This window comes from Cynoglossus semilaevis, chromosome 7, assembly GCF_000523025.1.
Source record: "Cynoglossus semilaevis isolate Cse_v1.0 chromosome 7, Cse_v1.0, whole genome shotgun sequence".
NCBI classification, from domain to species: domain Eukaryota; kingdom Metazoa; phylum Chordata; class Actinopteri; order Pleuronectiformes; family Cynoglossidae; genus Cynoglossus; species Cynoglossus semilaevis.
Window position 1 is genome coordinate 6,812,840 of NC_024313.1, and position 20,863 is coordinate 6,833,702.

General features: G+C 40.2%; 1 protein-coding gene and 1 long non-coding RNA gene across 7 annotated transcripts in view; one reads left to right on the forward strand and one right to left on the reverse strand.

Annotated features, from left to right (window-relative positions):
- The first annotated feature begins 6 nt into the window (after nucleotides 1-6).
- LOC103380977 (uncharacterized) lies at nucleotides 7-19,903 on the forward strand. Of its 4 annotated transcripts, XR_001760255.2 has the most exons (8): nucleotides 7-613; nucleotides 896-947; nucleotides 9,241-9,310; nucleotides 9,420-9,602; nucleotides 13,633-13,961; nucleotides 14,325-14,483; nucleotides 19,367-19,436; nucleotides 19,818-19,903. It is a non-coding gene; the product is annotated as an uncharacterized LOC103380977 (long non-coding RNA). The 4 variants fall into 4 exon arrangements; XR_001760254.2 differs by having other exon boundaries at nucleotides 7-947; XR_521740.3 differs by having other exon boundaries at nucleotides 7-947; nucleotides 9,440-9,602.
- fndc1 (fibronectin type III domain containing 1) overlaps nucleotides 19,696-20,863 on the reverse strand; it is a 33,394-nt gene continuing 32,226 nt past the window's right edge. For all 3 annotated transcript variants that reach the window (XM_017033620.2, XM_008313124.3, XM_008313123.3), the window contains one exon: nucleotides 19,696-20,484. In XM_017033620.2, coding sequence (XP_016889109.1) covers nucleotides 20,369-20,484 — 116 coding nt within the window. In that variant the 3' untranslated portion in view covers nucleotides 19,696-20,368. The remainder of the gene's footprint in view (nucleotides 20,485-20,863) is intronic.

Here is a 20,863-nt window from a genome sequence, read left to right on the forward strand (position 1 = left end):
TTTTATTAAAAACTGCTGAGTGTGTTTCTGTTGTGTTGTATGTAGGGCCATAACATTAATATAGTCATGTTGGTCCAACTACAAATGAACTACAACTCAGGTGTGATATCTATAGTAATCTCCATTGCATGTATATAAATATTAAATCCAACCTGTTTTGATTCCCCACGCAGGTCTGCAACCCAGAAATAATTACAGAACAAGTTATTGAAGACATATGTACCCTATTGTGATTCACAGAGACAAATTAGGTTTGGGATTGACGAGGAGTCCGAGTTCATGTTTCGTCAGTTGAAAGAATTACACATTTAGAAGTATTTGGACAGAAGGAAAACGTGTCCACGTGTTCCCACCGTGTTTCTATGACAACAAGCCTACGTTACAACTTGAGGTATATTGCACGTGTGATTTTGTTGCGTTCTTGCATCAAATACTTCATTTTTAGTTTTTAATTTTTTTAACGTATGGTTTTAAGGGTTTTGTAGGGCAACTATCAAAATAGCCATGTTTCCGCCCGGGCGATAATTGTGGTCGCACGCAGTCAAATGGTATGGCACCTTGTACCTGTTTTATCTAAACCAAAATTGGACCTAGTTTCACACGTGATATAAAGGTATGGAGAGTAGCGGCAACGTAGAAATGAGCAAATCAGATATTTAACGTTAAGAGTCTTTGTAACGTCCTTTTTATTTACCGTTTGTCAACGTAAATTTGAAGTAAGTTAATTATCCAGTTTGTTTTTATTTGTTTTCACGTATAGCTTGACCGTAATAATTCAAATGCGATGCTCTGTAACACATAATAATAATAATTCTAATTTGGAGGTCTGAAATTATATTTTAAATCCCTTATATTACAATTTTTTGGTCATAAAGCTTTTTTCCCGCCCTTTAAGTCTCCAAGACCACCTGATACTATTTAGAGAAGCAGCAGTCGTCGGTTACCTGGTGAGTTATGGCATTTATTTGTACCTTGTAATGGTTACTCTGTGTTTAGCCCATGGGATATGTGGTATTTGCTGGAGCCCTTAGTATCTGTTGTGTTTTGCCATGTGTTGCATTTTGTCCATTTTACCAAACAGACTTAAACAACCAGACTTGAACAGCTCCATAATGGACACACCCATTGTATGCTGTTCAATAGTATAACCGGAAGAGGGCAGTGTTTCTCCAAAGTTCATCAGATTCAGGTTCTTGAAATGCGCTGGGGGGGGGGGGGGGGGCGGTAAAGTAAACTCTACGCATTCATTTTTGCATTAAATGTACCCAGCTACTTGACAGAGACTGTACTTTTTTGTTATTAAGTTATTTTTCTTGAAGGATTCGTTTATAGTTTATAAACTGGGTGATATTAAATGTTTTATGTTTAAAGACACATTTTCAGTGATAAAGTAAATAATTAAATTCAGTTACACTCACACTAACCTTTCAGAAGTCTATTCATTTGGGATTTCCTACCTAAATGAACACTACTTAGTATGGCCACTTATAATTCAGTGTTTGTGTGAATGTGGTCTACTCTCACTCTGAAGAATTCTGACTGTGCCAATAATTATTTTCCTCTTCGACTCTTCATCCATGACTTATAAAAAAATGAAACCTGTTAAGGATAGAGTTTCTTTAACTTCTGGAAGGAAAGATGGGGAAAAAATTGGGAAAATGTCACAGTCATTGGGTTTAACTGCTGTTAAATCTTATTTCTTTAATTCTCCTTCCTTTCATTTTTGTCAAGTTTTGTCGGGGGGAAAAACTTAAACCAGTTTTCAGTGTAAACAGACATGGAAATATCTCCACAAACCTGTTCAGCTCTGTGCTTGAATTCATTTGTAGTCCACTACGAACGTGATGGAATTTCCAGCTATTAGCAGAAGGGGTTATTTGACATGTTTTGACCATTTATAAGTAACACCTTTCAAACATTTAACTTTTTCTTCTGCAAAAAATTTGAGACTGAGGTTGTTACAAATCTTTGATGCTTCATAATGTGGTAAAAGCTTGTCTTTAGGTCCTGTACTGAACTTTTCCTCTGGAATGTGAGGCAAATATCCAGCCAGAACCTTGGAGAATTGAGTATGTTTGTTCAAAAAGAGAGAAAATCTTCAAAAGATTATCAGACTCTGGTTTTGGATAAGGAAAACCTTACAAAAAAAGATCCTCAGGCTTTGCTGTGGATTATATAGAGAGCAACCTCAAAAGTGATGTTAGCTAAAAGACAAACAAACAAAACAAAAAAAAAAACAATTAAGTAAGAAAGCCAAAGCCTTCTTCACTTTCAGCTGCTCCTTTCATCCCAGTCCCTACATCTGTTCTATCAGCCAAGTTGATTTTTAAATTACCTTCAATCTTGTCTCCATCATTTTTCTATTTTATGCCTTTTGTCTTCCTGTTTGGCAGCTCCATCCCTACCATTCCTTCTTTGATACGTCCACTATCTGTCCTCAGCACATTATTTCCAGTCTACCTCAGCGATCCTACTGATCCCGTCCTCATTTCTAAACTAGTCCTTCCTACTGGTTATCGGTGATAATCTCAGTGATGTGACGTGCAGCAGAGCTGGTCTCTAAGGCACTACCAGTGTTTCCAAATTGTACAAATGGAAATATATTTATTAGTTAAATGACAGGCACAGACTTAGTTGTTGCTCTAATATTTATGAAGGTATTTAGACGGGCTTCAAACCTGTGCTCCGCAGTACTTGGATGTCAATATGAGACAATGTTAAAAATCACAGTATTACAGTATTATGTTTCATAGCAATTTTAAAAAACATTGTTGGAGCTGTATAGGCAGCACACTGGCACTGCTGTTGTGTGATGTATGCATGCGGTACATGTTTGTTTTGAAGCCACAAGGTTGTCGTGTTCGCGTTTATCTGGCTCCATATTTCCTGCTCTTGTCATCATCTTTTATTACTGTAATTGCCCAGCGTGGTGTCAATAAAGTATATTTGTCTATCTATCTAAAACCTGACAAACCTCCACTCAGCAAAGCTGTCCCAAAGTAGTCCTTGACGTGGATTATTTATCATCTTTACCCAATATAAAAGCTGTCATTGCCAATTTTAGACAGAAAAATCTGTTAGAAATAGATCAACATCACAGAGGTAGAAGTTTCCTGGCAGAACGGGCTACGGAGCAAAGTCCACTCATTCTAGTCTGAGTCTAAGTGCTTAAAGCAAGGAGCAGCTGTCCAACAGGCAATTAAAGCCAGGAACAAGAAGTTTGAGTGCGTCTGGAGCTGTGGGATTTTGAGGAAAACTTCGGTACCTCAGGCTCACAGGTGATTGATTGGTCATGGCTGCTGCAAAGACTAAACAGTCCGAGACGCATCCTCAGAGGCTTGAGTAAAGTAATGGCGTGTGAAGCATATTTTATCATCTCTGTAGGACTCGTTCTCTGTGGCCCTGTTGGTGATTTTTTTCTCTGCGCAATTAACATTTCTGTACCTTGAAATCTTTTCCAGGAGAAAGTTTGTTCCCTTTAAAAAGAAAGAGATTGTGTTTTTAGTGAGAGGGTGTAACCGTTGTGTTAGATCTTCTCGGTTATGTAACATCACTCTCGGCAGTCGAGGTGTAGACTCGTGGTCATGTCAGGCAGCAGTGTGATAGTAAAAAAAAAAGAATGCTGAACTGAGGTCAAATGAGTTTGTGTGGGATTGATCCAGCCCTGACAAATCCACATGGAGATCCCTTACTTTTTAAAAATAGAACGCTCTGCCAAATGTGGCTCATACGAGGATATGCACAAAGATCCCTGAGCTCTGTCTCCATAAATTGATCAACATTGGGTTTGCTCTGAGAATTCATCTTCAGACTCATCAGTTTGGAGCAGGCTTAAAGTCATGAAAGCTCTCTCTAATCCCAGTACCTTGTTGAAAAGTGTTTTCTTTCTCTACCTCCATATTTCAAAAGCAGTCTCCTCCATTTCCGTGTTATTCATCTTGGCAGTGGCGCCTCTTGGATTTTGATTCTCTAATCCCATTGGATTTAATCAAGCAAGCGGATATATTTTTCTGTCCAAACCTGGCCGGGTCCTCTCATCCTATTCTCAGAGTCAGCACAAAAGCAGTCGTCTTTGGCTGGGTGCTCCAGATATGAGGAAAAAGATGTGGAGAGAGAGTCTGGAGAAATCCTAACGACTATAGAATCGTCATGGAAACCTGTTGCCTCCGTGCAGCAGGACTTCCAGACGTCTGATCAGGCACGGGGCTGTCCCTTTGAGCAGAAAAGGTCATTTTCTTTGGGGAAATATTTTGGTACTTTGATGCTAATTGATATCGATCCTTCATGTTCGGATGGAACATGCTTTGGTTAAAAAAAAAACAAACAAAAGATTGAGAACAGCTGAATTCTTAACACACCTCTTAACAAGCTGGACAGTTTCTCTACCGGTACTGTTAGATTGTGATGTCACTATGCGCTCTGCTCACCTCATTTTTGGGGGGAGTTTTGAGAGGGATTGGGTGCCAGTAAATCTGATCTGATGATTGTGACAAGCACATGATTAATTGGGTGTTTTTTCATTGGTGCACATGCACAATATGGTAGTGTACACCATTCTGACAGGTATGGCAAACTGTCAAGACATTGGCAAACTGCACACAAACAAGCTGTGGTCCAATTGTATACGTTTGAGTCAGAATCAGAGTCAGTGTTGATGAGTTGCACGGGCCTCACTTATTGGCTCCTCCTACGAGTTGTTAAAATGGAATGGCTTTTTTAAACACATTCCTAGATTATCAACTAACCACGTTACAATAACACTGCATTTTGATAACCATGTCAAAATGGTAGCGATGACACCATGGAATGCTGTGGTGCAGGGGAGGCGGAAACTGGTTTCCGTCTGTGGAGTCAATGACTTGAGCAGAGCGGCGGTGTTTCATCTGTGAACCCGACCACTGCGATCCTGATCAAAGTTGCATGTTCATGAGGTGGAACAAGACATAAATTGTATTGGTCAGATTTGTACATGCCAACACATGGAGCTGTGTCTGTACTTTTTATTTTACCTCCAAACCTGCAGCAGTACACGGTGGAAAGCTGGCTGTGTTAGCGGCAAAAATGTTCCTCCAGGGAGGTGAGATGAAGAGGGATCTTCTCAAAAACATTTCTGCAGACAAAACAGGCCCTGTGAGAGGAGGAATAAGATCAGAAAGTCAGCGGAAGCCTGCCTTCCAGGCCGTACATCTCCCGTGGCTATACCTGGAACATCACAGGCCTTTTTCAATCACCCTCTGTCTGCACACAACAACAAGTGCGATGGAATCAATCACCCTCTGTCTGCACACAACAAGTGCGATGGAGGACTTTACAGTAGCATCTGTAGTTTAATCCTCATAAAGTCTGCCTTAACTCAGTGTGCAGGAAGTTTGTCTTGTGCCAGAAGGACTTCTGTTCAGATCAGTGTGCATTCAAATGATTCTGGTCAGGAGTATGAATTGCAGTGATGTCATTTTATGGAATCGGAGAACCAACAGAGTATGAATTGCAGTGATGTCATTTTATGGAGTCGGAGAACCAAAGATTACATTTTTTTCTACTGCTTCTGTCGTCCATGCGTATGTTGGGTGCTAAAATGGGCCACATGGTGGAAAATGTCAGTAGAACGATTCCCTTTAGTGCCAGAAGATCACTGGTCCGTCAGTTGGATCCCTGGTTGATCTTTCTGTATTGAGTTTGCAGGTTTCACTCTTAATTAACCCATAGGTGTGAATGATGGTTTTATCTCTGTGTGGTATTTTTGTGAGTTTGAGTTTTTCCCCCTTTATTTAAACATTTTAACATGCAAAAAAGGCACAGTTTTGTATAAACAGTAAATCATGTCTCCATGCACATGCTTTTATTAAATGCAAGAAATATACAGGCATCCTGCTGCTCCCAACACAGTGTGTGGAAATGATTATGCTAATCAACTACTGTATCAAGTGAAGCAGAAAACGTCTTGCTTGAAGGTACATGTGTTGACCACAGCTGGGATTGGATGTCAGGCTGACACAGTAATTCAAAAAAGAAATAATCAAAATATTGTTTTGTTTTTTTTCTCGTCCAAGATTACGCACAAGCCTCTGACCAGTAGTGAAGCATATCTGATGTCCGAAGACAACTGGGAGTCTTCGTAGAAAAACATCAACTCATTATCTGGAATGTTGAGTGCAATTTAATAGTCACAAGTGTTTTCACGTGAACTGCTGCTATTAACTGACTTCATATGTCACATACAGTGAGATCATGCTTTGGGCAGAGAGAACTTGGTTTGTCTGTGTTTTCTGCAGGAATCCATCAGAATCCATCCATCATTCTGCTCTGTTATATTTCATTGTCAGTCTAAACACATCTCCACATGGAAAAGTAGGAGCAGCAGGGAGCAGTGTGGAAAAACTGACCCAGTCACAAGAGAAGAAGTAGTTTTTTATTTTCTGTCTAAAAGAGAAGCAGGAGAAAAAACAAAAAACATTAGCCCTAAAGAAACAGTGTTTTTTTTTATTGTCCTCCTGTAATGTAGTGTAAAATAACACTTGTCCTTTTTGGGGTCCAGGGTCGACAAGGTTATAAAAAAGAACACCGTTCCAAGAAGTTTGTTTAAACTAAAACTTCTGAATGTGCTTGTCAGGGAAGACCAGAGAGGAAGACGTCTGGATGACGTGACGTGACTTGTGTGGGTGAGTTCATATCAGCTGGTTATGTAAGAGGTCAGTCTGATGCATGTGTGTGTGTGTGTGTGTGAGAGGGAGGAAGAGAGAGAGACTAGGATTTTTCCATAGCGACTGCTTTTGTTCTGAACCAGATGCAACACTGGCAGTTGAACCTGTAGTCGGGCAGAAAAATAAGCCCTTGAAGCGTTCTTCCCACTGTCTCGGCTAGTGTTCCCACTCCTGTCCCTCTCCTCAAACACAGCCTTGTGGACAGGCACGGGCTCTTGTTGTTCCCCTCACTCCTTCTCTCCTCCATATGGACCTCATATGTGACTTTGGATGAGGCTCCGTCTCTGCAGGAGTTCACAACCAATTTACTCCTTAATGTCAGGTCATTTAGGAGGCAGATGTCCTCTGGTCCCCTCCTAACTTCTTCTGTCTGCTTCCCTGTGAAGAACTGAGCATCAGTGGAATTGGTTAAAAACACCACGTGCATGACCTCATCCTCACTCTTAAATGATTTACCAAGCAGAGTTTCCTGAACTCACTGCAGAAGCAGCAGGTCTAGATTGTCAGGTGCTCCCTGTCTCTGCCTTTCTCTCGTTTTTTTTAATGTGACTAGTCATGTATTCTCATAGTCCTATGTAGTCCTAATGTAATGTGCTATATTTAACCAAAACTATTTACTTTAAAAACACTTTTTATATGGAAACAAATGACATGCTTTACTACTACTAATCTGAGAATTCCTGCATGCTCTCTGTAAAGGTAACAATCTGATGACATATGGCTGTATTCAGCCGGTAGCTGATTCCAATGCCTTTCTAGATTTAACAGCTCATTATGCTGATCACATTTAAAGCCAGGTGGGATAAATGACAGTGTAGATATAAATTCACATTCATGTCAACACCATGTAGAGATGGTATTCTGGAGGATACGTTAGCGAAACCACTGCTTCTTCACACCACCCGCAGACAAGTAGATATATGGCTGTTTATGTGGAGTTGTGTCTCCATCCTCTGATGGAGGTAAAAAACATTCCTTCATTTTCCTATCAGCCCCTGTTTTGATTCGTCCAGAGAGGCACTGCTGCATCTGTTTTTCTTGCTTCTGAATATTCCACTGTGGTCCGTCTTTCATGCAACATGTTATGGATGTGCAGTGTTGTGTACTGTTGTGGGCTGTGAAACCAGTGCAGTCATTTGGACCAGTAAGTTATTTTTACTCAACTGTTCAAAGGATCCCACCATTTAAATGTCACTATAAAGTTACACCACCGCGTTTTATATACTGTACATGCCATATTATATTGCTTCCGTGTTGGCTGCAGCCCTGCGTCAGTCAGCCAACACTTTCAGACAGCTCCTGTTGTGATGTGACTTTTCCAAAAGCAGAGCTGGAAGTCCCGGCCAATCAGCAGACAAGGAGCAGAGCCTACACTTTCACAACATCCACGTTGGAGGACATTTTTAATGCCATGATTAATAAGTCGTAAAGTCCGTTGAAATTATTGCTCCGAGTGCCGTCTTTGGAAAGTGCATTCTAGAATTTCCATGTATCACTTCCCCTCAGTAAGAGATGGCTTTGCAAGATGTTTTTTCATTGTTCATTTATTTTGTATGGTAGAAACATTTTCCAGGTTCTAATTTGGAACAATTATAATTCAGAATCTTCCATCATTTTGATTAATTATTTGAATGTGATTAAATCCAGTTTGTTTTTTTTAAAAGGTGAATTTAGTCGTTTTTTCAATCCCTTCTCATAAAGGTTCTCCGTTGTCCTGTGGGGACCCCCGCAGAAGAGGTTTTGATGTTCGTGTCAGCTCTCATTTTCAGGCTCATGGCCAGTGTTTGTCTGCACACAAGGAAGTACTTGTCTTTGTGTTTATCCCACATCTGTTAGTGTCCCTCTGTGTATAAATAAATCTTGTCCCGGAGGTGCTTTCCAATTGCAGTTAAATGATAAGTAACTGCATCTATCAAGAACCCAAGGACCAATGTTATTACGTATTACACTTGAAAAACTAGGGGCTGTAAATCCTGATCTTCTTCGAGTGTTGTTGTGCTCTCTGACCGTCTGTTTCCTCAGCCTTTGGCAAAAGGGTGTAACAGTTACAACTCCGAACATGAGAAAGGGTGGGAACGAGTATAAAAGTGTTGGCGTAAGAGGAGAGCAAGCTGGGAAGAACTGAGAAGGCAAGAGAACGCACTTCATGTAACAATGCTGTACTTTTCATTCAGCTTACGTGGTGCATTAGAGGAACTGTTGTTCGAACGTTCAAGGACGCTGTTAAATGACACTGTACACAGGGGCGTCATGACTGTTTTCAAGAGTGGGGCTAGGGCATCAGTTATGTAAAAACAGCAATAAGTAATAATCACAGTGAAGTTTTTCTCCTGTTACACTCAAGACTATAAAGACTATGAATAATTCACACACACCGGCGCTGTGTTTTCAGTATGTTCAATGGTGAATAAAGCCAAGTTTTTATTTTGAACATATAAGTTATTTTAGCCTGACATACATATATATATATATATATATATATATACACTTAATGTGTGTGTGTAACTTGCTAACGTTCACTTGTTTCTGCCAATTTCAGCACAAGCTTTTCCGACTCTGAAGGACGGCAGCAGCTGAAGTGCAGTTTTCGAGCACATAAGTAAATATGGGTAAGACTTCCAACAGCTTAATGCACTTATTCCACCTCGAATTAACACGTGGCCAAGAGAAATAAGTCGGCTTGACATGTTTAGACACAGGCATATTAACCCCAAACAGTTTCCATTCTTTGCTTACAGGCATCGACAGGTCTGCTTTGTACTGGGCATCTGCTCAACTGTACTTTGTTTATGGAGTTTACACATAGACTGTAAATAAGACACGGACAGGAACATCTGTAGCTCCCTCTGGATCCTGGGGGAGGAACCTGGGAGTACTTCAACTTACCTTCTGGTTTTAGAGGTAAATTTAATTTACTTTTATTTATTTTATAGATTTTTAAAATGTTTATTTTGGCATTAGAGTTCCATAACTGCTGTGTAGCTGTTTGTTAAAATTAGGCTAATTAAAAAGTGCCCATATTGTTTTAAGAACTGGATTTTTACCAGATATCACTAATATTCTGTTGAGAATTCTGTGACTTCATTCCAACTGTTGAGGCAGATGACATGCAATGAGAATTAGAATTAGTCCAACATCAACAAAATTCACTTTAAGGTTTTAAGTTTTTGCAAAAGTCCAGTTTTATTCAGGCTAAAAAAAAACACAACTAAACCTCCGTAATGTTATATAAACTCACTAAGTGACTTCATGCTGCTTTGCTGGTTATGCAGTTTGAGGTGTCGGCCCGTCCAATTACCAAATGTGATAAAGTTTTACAATCTATTTTACAGCCAGTTATAGTCTTTGCTCAGACATGAGTCAACTGCATCAAAAAGGCCAACTTCCACATCAAGGTTTAATGGGATCAGTGTTGGGACAGGAGGTTTGGGTATCATACAGTTTGGCTCCCAAAAGTTAGGCTTGGCTTAGTTTGATGAAATTGAACTTGTGTTATTATTAAGTTATTATCTGGCGATGAAGTACAGAGCAGACAGGAGAGAGGCGTTAAAACCCCTCTGAGCCATTGTTAGCTGTTAGGCTAACCTGCTGAAACTGTGTTTGTGACTGATCTTCATCAATCCAGTCTTAGTTTGGGTTCATTGTGTCATTTCCTTGCCTGGAGGAGACAAAAGAAAAACTAACTAATCGTTTACTTACTTCAGTTTCCTGCCAGTAGTTAAAGGGAAGTATCAACAACTCTTGTCATGAGTCCATTTCATAGAGTGCCAGAACAATTAATGTTGACTTTAAGGGCACATCGAAAATGACAAATTGAACTCAGCTGTAACTGATTTCACTGGGACGTTTGTGTTTGCTTCAGTGCCACCTTGTGCACGCGATCATTACTGAATATTTTGGAACAAAAAAAAAAAAGTCATATTAGCACAGTGTAAATATTTAACTAGCCTCAGTGACGCGGGTGCAGTTTAGTCTTTAACCCTACATTTGGGGCCACCGTGTTGGAGAGTTAAAACACGTCTTCCAGAACAATAAACTTGTCAAAGGTAGACACTTGTGCCAACTTTGTGTTTTGATTATCAGGAAAAGCTGCTGCCGGCCCCCGGCCTACACTGGCACAGACTTTTCCAATGACGTATTGTGTATCTGCTGCAGAGGTCGAGGATAATAATGAAGTAATAGAAAATTTGAGCAACTTGGCGTTTGACGAGAGCAGTGGAGGTGATTTAATGAGCTTAAATCCAAAAACGATTCACTGTGCCCAAGCTATGGAGAGCAGTGTCAGATGAGTTCACTGTATGGAAACGTGTGTATTGTCACAACAAAACAAACCCACCAGCCTTGGGAACAGTCATGGAACTATTGACTCTTATCAACAGTTCCTTAATGCCTGCTATCGTTGTAAGAACAAAAATTCCCCTTTTTAATCATGGCAGAAGCATTTTATATTAATATTGGGCAGAAACTAAAAAAAAATAGTCAACTCAAAATCAAGAAAGAAATAAGAAAATTATTTCATTACAGTTTCACTGAAACTGAGCTTCGTTTTATTAATTTCGCTGGCACTAAACGTTAGCTCCACTGTTGTGTTTCACGCCGACAGTTATTGAAGAGTTGGAGCCTAGTCTTTCCTGAACTCATTTTCCTTTTCTTTCCACTCACTTTCCTCTGAATAATTTGTCATCATCGGCCCTGAAAAGATGAACTGGTTAGCCTCTCAATTAACCTCTCAGCAGTGATTTATTTACGTGAGCTCGTCTCTCGTCGTCGTCATCATCATCAGGATCAGAGAAGAAGGAACAAACCCCGTGGCTAAACTGCATCATTCTCCTGTAGCAGTGTCTGTTCATCACGGAGGTCAAGCAGAGGAACCACAGCAGATGAAGTACATGTGTCCGGGCCGTCTGCAGCTTCAGAGCCTTATTAATCAATCCCAGAGTGAGAAGTGGCCACATGGGGACTGTAAAGGCCCCACAACGTAATCTTATCAAACCTAGAGTGTAGGGTTTGATGACAATCGGGTTTAGTCAGCAAACAAACCAAAGCCGTGGGAGCAGTTAACCTAATCCTTTCTCTGTGGTTTATGAGCCAGTAAAACAAATAAGATCCACAAACCATTGGATTAAGGATTTGATTTATTGAAATGGAAGACAAAACTGAATTTCCTCGAAGGTGTGCAGGGGATTAATGAATGAATTGGCAAATGTGTATGTAATTGTTTCTGAACTACGCGTCGGTGCAAATAATCACTCATGAGGAGAAATTCAAGTCTTACCAGACCTCACATGCAGCAATCTACATCCACGCTTCAGCGAAAGAAAAATACGTCTCCCGGCGCAACATAACCACGTCTGACGTCCGGTGTTGTTCCAGGTTTAATTCCATCGCCCAGAGTAATTTTGGACGCACACATCGTTAAATGGGTTTGCTGCTGACAGAGCTGGGATACGGGGCAACGCTTTCTAACCAAGCTGACCTGATTACCTGGAAAGCAGTTTGCCCCAAAAACATGACCTCAATTCACAGTTTCACTCTTGCTCAGACTTGGCACAGTCTTGTCTACGAGATTTTGTGAAAGAGAAGAAGTTGACGGTACTACACAGCGCCCCTGCCTGCCCCGCACCCCCTCACCCTCTATCACGCCCTCCTACACCATCATGTCTTCTTCAGAAATGGAGAAAACAGCAGCTGTACAGTTGATGGATTCTGAAGAGGGTGACCACTATCGATTTCTCCACCGTGACCTCTTGGTTTTCACTGCAGGTTTTTTGTTGTTGTTGTTGTTGCGCGTGACGTGTCCGTGTGCCAGAGTGATAGTGATATAACTACAGAGCTCAGCAGCGGCCCGCGCTCATGACCGACTTTAACAGTGAGCTCAGACTGTACTTGACAATTGGAGTCTACTTTCATCCATCAACAGATCAGAGAGCAGAGAGCAGAAAAACAACTAGAGCTCATTATTTTCAGCCTTCCCCTTGTGTCATCTTGGAGTTGAGTAAATATTATGTCTCTGAGCACTTGAGAACTCCCAGATATTCTTCTTTATGGCTGTTTTTGTTTCCATCAACATCCTTTTTTTAGTGGGACAGGCTGTTTTCTCTGCACTCCTGTTTTTGATCATCCTGGTCTTGTTGTTCATGCTCCAGCGGCCAACTTTCCTTAACATACCTCCTCTCCACAGTAGACAAACTTACAGAACTCATTTATAAACGAAGAGCTTGGACCTCATCCTCTCGCCCTTGCAGGTGGCGGTGCTAAAAGCAGTTGTTCTTGAAGTGGGACGCAAACCGGGCCTTAGAAAATCGGTGCTAAAAGCAGTTGTTCTTGAAGTAGGACGGAAACCGGGCCTTAGAAAATTTGATGAAAGATAAGAAAATACAGAAGAAGATAAATATTTAATTATTTTTCATAACCATTTGCCCTGAACTGTACAACATGTAAACTGCCAGATTCCCAAGTTTCTAATGGTACCTGAACGCACCTCGTGTGAAAGCTGAAACACCTGTAATAATTATTGAATAGTGAATAAAAATGAGAAAATCAATTCTATTAGTTGATGTCTGTGGGTTTTCAAAGGGGAGTGGGGGGGGGCTTGGCGTGGAAAAGTTTGGGAACCCCCGGCTACAATCCCAGTTTGAATGCAATATTGATATTTTAAATGAATTTCTTACCCTCTAACTCCATTAAAACTCCTCCTCCTGCTCATAAACTCTTTCCAAGGACAATGAAGTTTTTCCACGTTATTAAGAAACAATAAACAACACTGAGCTGAGAACGTTTGAATACATGTCAGACTGGATTTGTGTTTTTACTCCCAAGTAATTAGGGAAAATATTAAAGTAAATATTCACATGCCAAACTCGAGACACGTTAAAGTTTAAAAATTAATCAGACGTGTGATGGATGACCAATTTTTTGTCCAATCTTTTAGAACTGGACCGTCTCCATTTGGCCCCGGTGCAGCAGACGAGAGAGCTCAGGGAAAGGAGTGAAGAGTACCGTCCAGTCCAGTCTCTCCAAACAAATACAAGACATTTACAAATGTGCACGAGCTAAATCAGACCTGAGGACACTGTGCAAATGAAATGGATTATTTTTTAATAATCAGTGTTTTTCTGTGCACCGAGGTGTAATTGATGACAAACCCTCAGAGAATTGTCTCCCAGCTCCGTCCACAGCTCTGCAGAATGATTTAATGTTCAAAGTATTTCCTCCATGAAGATGGAAAGGCCAGAGTCAACACTTCAAAGAAACGTTGAGGTGTGTGTGTGTGTGTGTGGATGTGTTAATGTGGAGTCATTTGCCTAAACTTTGGACACATTAGGTTTATCTAACTATAAAAAGAATAATAAACTAACTTTATTATGATGATAAAAGGTGTAATTTGCAAGTTAACAACTTGTTCCAAAGCTACGTGGTGGTAAGAATCTGCTACTGCATCTATAGGAATATAAAATGAACATAAGAAAGTTCTCACTCAAAAATAACAAAACACTGATGTATATTTCGACGCAGAAACAAACAAAACAATCTTTGTACAAATAAATAAAAATCTTGTCCCGTTTAAAAAAGTAACCAATTCTCGCACTTTTCCTCTCTTGCTTTTCTCTTTTCATGCTTCAGCTGATTCACGCGATGATTTCAGCCCAGCAGAATGAAGTCTAACTTTTTCCAGCATGTGACCCATTTCTATTTGAGAGAAGAAGAAAAGAAAAAAAATCAGCATGTGGAAAACTACAAGACTGCATTCCTTCACCACCGCAGATGGGGACTAGCTCTGAGGTTGTAACATTATTTTTTAATTATTGTTGAAATTGTTAATGTTATTTTATGGCGAAATGTATAGAAATTACATCTTTTTTTATTTTAAACTGACATAACAAAGCCAGGAGCGCCTCACTGGCACTGAGCAGCTGGTCTGAAAAGTAACAGAGTTTTGAACGGAGGATCCACATGTGGAGAGTAGACGGCCCTGGTTTCAATCAAGGGAGAGTGGCCTTCTGCCCTGATTTAATATAAAGGATCTGCAGTTGACTTTGAGCACAGACTGGGCCGAAAACTGCTGAGGATGTGACATGCTGTGGAAAAAAGCTGACAGTGTGATACGATGTGACAGTTCAGTGCTGTGTCATGTCAAGGATGAATGTCACGTTATTAGTTTTGGCAGGAAATGAGATAAACTCTAACATCTTAAAAGAAAATTGAAAGATTCTGTCTGCGATGGTGTGTGTGTGTGTGTGTGATGAGTTGATACTGATTTATCTCTGACTTTCTCAATTGTTGGCTCCTCTCCTTGATCAAAGCAGATGCAACACATCACAACTTAATACCACACGGTGAAAAGTAGTATTTGTGAATGACAAAGTGAACTTTTTAGTAATAGGAGAAAATGATAACTGGACCAGAGAGTCCGTCTCCTTCCAGGGCGAGACGCCCAGAAGACGTCAAACTCCTCCCAGAAGGGGACTGAAGTTTGTGTGTTCTCACAGAATAAGCTTTATACAGGCTTGTAAAGACTTTTTATTAGTGTTTGGTCAAAGGTGAACCATTGGTGTGTGTGTGTGGGGCCACATGGTGAGTGTGTGTGTGTGTGTGTGTGGCCACATGGTGGATGAGGGGTCAGTGATTGTGCCTTACAGCAAGAACGTCAGCAAGTGTGAGAACAGAGCTTTAGTCCAGGGGTTCTTCACCTTTTTCACCTTGAGGTCTGTGTTTGTAAGGACACATCTGGTTGGAAGTATACAGAGAACTATCCATTAAACTTCCTCCTTGAGACCATGAATCTCATGAAACACTTCTTGGACAAGGGAGCGCTCTGTCTATTGTCAAGTTCCGTCCTATTCTGAATAGAAGAAGTCCTACAAGAACATTTTCATGGAGGACTGTGTTTCTCTGAGCTGCTGCTCAGGATGTGCATGTGTGGTTGATTCGGTTTCTTTCATGCTTGTACGGATTTCAAGTCAAACATTTGTGTTTCTTTTTTTCTGCTTCCCAAAAGGAATTGGATCTGTTTATAGCCTGATGCTCTGATCAAGTGTTGGCTTCTCAGGAAACCTCTGTGGTTTCTCAAAACGCTCCTTGTGGTGTTGGTTTGCAGGAGCGTTTACCAGCATCTTCAGAGAATTCAGATATTTGATTTTAATATTCTATTCTTTGTTGCATTGATGTTTTCAAAAGGGGAACTCAATATAGATGTGGTTGGCCTACCAGCTTCTGAAAGTCAAAACATGACATCCCAGCCGCCCCCTGTTGGCAGGCTGCAGTAACAGCCATCAGCCGAAGCCCCTTTATTTTGGCAGGTACTCCAAAGTGGAGGATCACACGATATGAAATGGATTCTGACATTTCAGTTTCGCTCACATTACATGGATTTATGTCCAGCTTTTCATTTCGTTTTAAGTAGCTATTTGATGTGATACAATAGGGAGCGACAGATTGACAACTCGGATTAATACGCAGATTATTTCACCATCTGTGGCAGATGTGTTTGCTTTCTTTTCCACTCCTTCCTCTTGCCACCAGCCTCTCCTTATTGGGGTCATTGCTGGACCCCTGTTGCAATGCATCCATTGGGTTATTTTCCCCATCCAAAACAACCAACCATGTTTTGGTGACTTGAGCATGCATCAAAAACTCGGCCCACATTTGTGAATTTGTCTCGGCCCTCGCTCCCTACGGTCAGCCCACGGTGACAGTTTGTCAGAGACACATCAAACTTGGAGGACATGTGAAACATGGCTCTCACTGTGCTCCAAGCACATGGGTGACAGAGTGACATATTTGGACCAGACTGCTAATGAAGACGCTAATGGAGAACCTAGGCTAGCTAACTGACTCTTAGCATAGTCAGGAAAAGTAGAAGTACAGACCAAAGACTAGCATATTTGGAGATCCAAGCAACATTTAATCCATTAATCCATGCTGTAAATTGTGATTCTAGATCAACTGGTGTTGAAAGTTAGCTAACTACAGAACCGCACACATCACAGAATCTGCTGACGCAGCATTGTTTCAGAGCAGTGGAACAGAACCGCACACATCACAGAATCTGCCGACACAGCATTGTTTCAGAGCTACAGTGGAAACCCTGGAGCAAAAGACACCACGTGATGCCAGAAGAATTAAGCGTAGATCAAAATGTATCAATCACCACAACCAAAACTGTATTTCGGAAACACGGGAAACCCAACAGTAAGACAAGTATTCTCAATTTGTGTCTATCAAATTTTGGTCTGTACTTTTACATCTCATACTAGAGGATTTATCGTGACACCTTCACATCCGTTATGTTGTTAAAACGAATGTTTGGTAATGGCCTTCCAGACTCTTTGCAAGTATTTTGTTGATTCTCAAATGGCAAGTCATTCCAGTTTGAAGAGGTTATGTAAAAGCTATGAATGCACATCTTTTATTCAACATCGTTTCTCATTTTTCTTACTTTTGCCTCAGCTTTGAAACCTTTCACAACAAGGCATCTCATTTTGCTTGCTAAAAAACAAAGCAATTACAGTAGAGTTGTATGAAGTTCAGAGCCACGTCTTGGCATAGTTAAGTTCTGTGTTTGACTGATAACGCTCCCTAACTTGGATGCACCTGCCCTTTGCTTTTCAGTACTACCGTGTAAGTTAGTTTTAAGTTTTCAACCTTCTCTTTGTTTGTTTTCTCTGACTTTGTTACTCTGGTACTTTACAGTTTGTCCTTGAGCAAAGATCTTCGTGTTTATGCCAAATTTGAATTCGTCCATCTTTGGTATTCAAGCATAACTGAATTTTTCCACCGCGTCTGGAGAGTTGAACTATCATTATTCAGTCAAATGGCACGTTGCTCAGTTTGCGGCCAACAAAAATGTTTTGGGGCAAAGAGAGGCTCATCGTTCACAGACAAAACGCTCAGGAACTGTTTTTATCCACACGCAGCACCTGTGGCTGTATGTCTCTGTCTGACAGTCGTCCACCACAGTGTTGACAAATTGGACGGACGCAGAACTGCCCTGTGAGCACTTCCTCTATATTTCAAATCTGAGAGCTTATCGCAGCCAATCAGGGAAAACTGTCTGTGCTGCTCAGACAAGGAAGTGGAAACGAGATTGAAAGATACCAGCAGAGTTTGAGGTCATGTCAGGGGAACAGACTGGAACAAGGTCATGTTTTTGTCTGCTAAAATATAGAGTACACACGGTACTTTAACCTAGTCAAAGATGGACGGCAACATTTGTGGGCCAGGAGTCTCAGATTTGTCCCTGCCCAGCAAGAAAAACAGTGTTGATGTTGAATAAATAAATAAATGCTTTTCTACTTACTATCATAAATTAGATTAAAACAAAAAAGCACAGGAAAAGGCCTTAGTTTTGGCTCGGCTGCGTGTCTTGAGGAGAAGACAAAGGCGATTAATCTTCAGTTTGCATAAATGGTGTAATGATTAATGAAGAACAAACATGAAATAATCCTCTCCATTCATTCCGTTCTGTCTGTGAAATACTTAAAGCCTGGTTTACTGTTGTACTGAGCCACTCTGGATCGGACTTCATCCTGTTTCACCACTGTCATTTCACACCAACTGACTATAATTCATGTTTTAAAACCAGAAAAATCTGTGCTCAGCCTTTGACTTTGAGCATTGAAAAGAAATTCTATTCAATGTGAGGGTTTTTTTTTTGCCCCTGCAGGCAGCAACAGTAACTTAATTCTCCAACAGCCACCACGTAATTGGATATATTTAGTTTCAAATGATCAGGTTGTGCATGTTTTACAGATTTCTGCAGTGAAACTTAAATACTAGAAGTAAAACGGCAGGAGTTAGTAAAAAAAAATGACGTTGTTGTTGGCATCCGTTCTGAAAATATAACTGGTTTAGTTCCCAAAGTGAGGGGCAACTCTCCTCAGAGGAACAGTGGTTTTCAAAATGTTTCTGCAGCGCCCCCTGTTAAATCTTATGGCTACTGTTAACACCCTTCATCACCACATTCAAATTACCATTAAACTTTATTCATAAAAACACCAGTATTCCTTACTAATCAATGCAGTTTCTCCACTGTAGCACAGGTAAAAAAAAAAAACCTGCACTCCTCCTATACAATAGCTCCGTGCCCCCAAGGTGGGCCAGTCCCTTCACTTTGAGAACCACTGTTATATAAAATCTTGACCTGCTTAAGCCACAGACTGAGACTGAACCTCTTGTAGATGCTGTTTTTACACCAATCCTAATATTTACATCTGTTACTTTGGTGTTGATTTTTACATTAAATTATATTTATTTAACAAATAGAATAAAGTTCCAATCCTAATATTTACATCTGTTACTTTCGTGTTGATTTTTACATTAAATTATATTCATTTAACAAATCTGTCTGTCTGTAAAACACCACAATATTTTTCTTCTTTTGCCTGTTAAAACAATCTTCCATATCAATAACTGCATGACATATTATAGATATATTAGGGTGTATTTAGTCGACAACCTACCTGGAAATGTTACTTCTAAATATAACCGGAGTCTGTGCTGTTTATTTTGAAGCTTTTAATTTAAAATCACACCCCACTGCCGATTCAACAAATAGTAAAAAACACGTATTTTCTTCTGTCACGTACATTTTGATTATAAACCACACTGGTTTATAAGTGCTACATGGGACTGTAGTTCAAATGTGTTTCAAATTAATCTTGCAGACAAACCTGTGAGTCTAACTTTCCAGCTCAGGAAGGTTCGACAGACGAATCCTCGCCGGGCAAAGAACTGGTATTTCCTTCATTCATTTTCTTTCCCCGTGCTTTTTCCAAAATACTTTCCATATATATATAAATATATATATATATGGAAAGTATATATATATATATATAAATATATATATATATATATATAGTTTTATTTCATCAGGTTTTAACAGTTGCTTTTCCTTCTAAGCTCACTTCACCCAATGGTCTGATTAAAGTGTGTCCTGCCAGAAAAGGAATGTGGCAAAAAGGAAAATATGATAATGATTCATGTTTGTTGATGGTTGTGGTTTCTCCAGAACTTTATTCTGTCTCCCATCATTCCTGAGCAAAAAGTTGGTCCTTTATTCTTTGTCTGTATACAAACGGAAATTACACAGTAACTTTGAGTGAATTCTGCTTTCAGGACATATGGAAAAAAAACAAACTATCGTTTGATTCTCAGGCATGAAGAGACAAAACGTAGCCATCGGAAGCTGTTACAGCGAGAGGTGAGTGAAACAGAACTTTACAGGCCTCGGAGTTTTCTCTGTGCTTGTTCCAATGTCACTGGTTTGACCACGTGTGTATTAATTGGTGAGATAAATAACACTGGACAACGACCAGTCTCTGGCGTCGTCGTCAATAACACGAGGAGCGCTTTCGGACGAGAGTTAAACTAAGCGAGAGCACACATGCTTCTTATTCCATCATATATACAGACTGCTTAATATAAAAAAGTGCATCGTAATGATATACATTGAGTTATTTATTTATTTAACAAGTACTATATTCTCTTTTGGTGAAGCTGTAATTAATTTGTAGTGGTGTCTTTTTCTCGAGATGAGCAAAAAGTCTTTGAGGGAAGGACCAGTGAGGGGGTGAGTCTGCGGCAGGATGCAGAGCAGTCGCCTTGGAAACTGACATCTTTGTTTGTTTGTTTTTTTTTCCTTCTCTTCTTCTTCTTCTTCCCTTATGTTACCACTTCCCAGGGATAGGCACCCCACATTCATACCATCCCACGAACGGATGGGATGTACGTCTGCCAATGACTCCGAACGTGACTGGCTGCTGTCGGTATGCACGATAGTACCCTGCACCAGAAGAACAGAAATGGGTTTAATCCAGGTAAGGCAGTTGTGACACTTTGTGGCGTACATGTAATATTGTTTTAGTTTTAATCAGATTTGGCAGAAAATAATTCTGTGAATGTAAATGAAAAATAAAACACCAAGGCCATGTCAGGGTTTAAAGGTGTTAATATTTACCAGCTGACTTGTAAAAAGTGCTTTTGAACATGATATTCTTTAAACTCACTTCCAAGAATCTGTACATAGTCAAACAATGTCGGCCTATAAACCATTTGTTTCAACAGAAAATACTTAATATTCTCAGATTCTTCTAATATGACGCCTTATTAGAAACATGAAACATTTTGATTAAACACAGAAGCCACTGGTAGAGCCTTCAGCG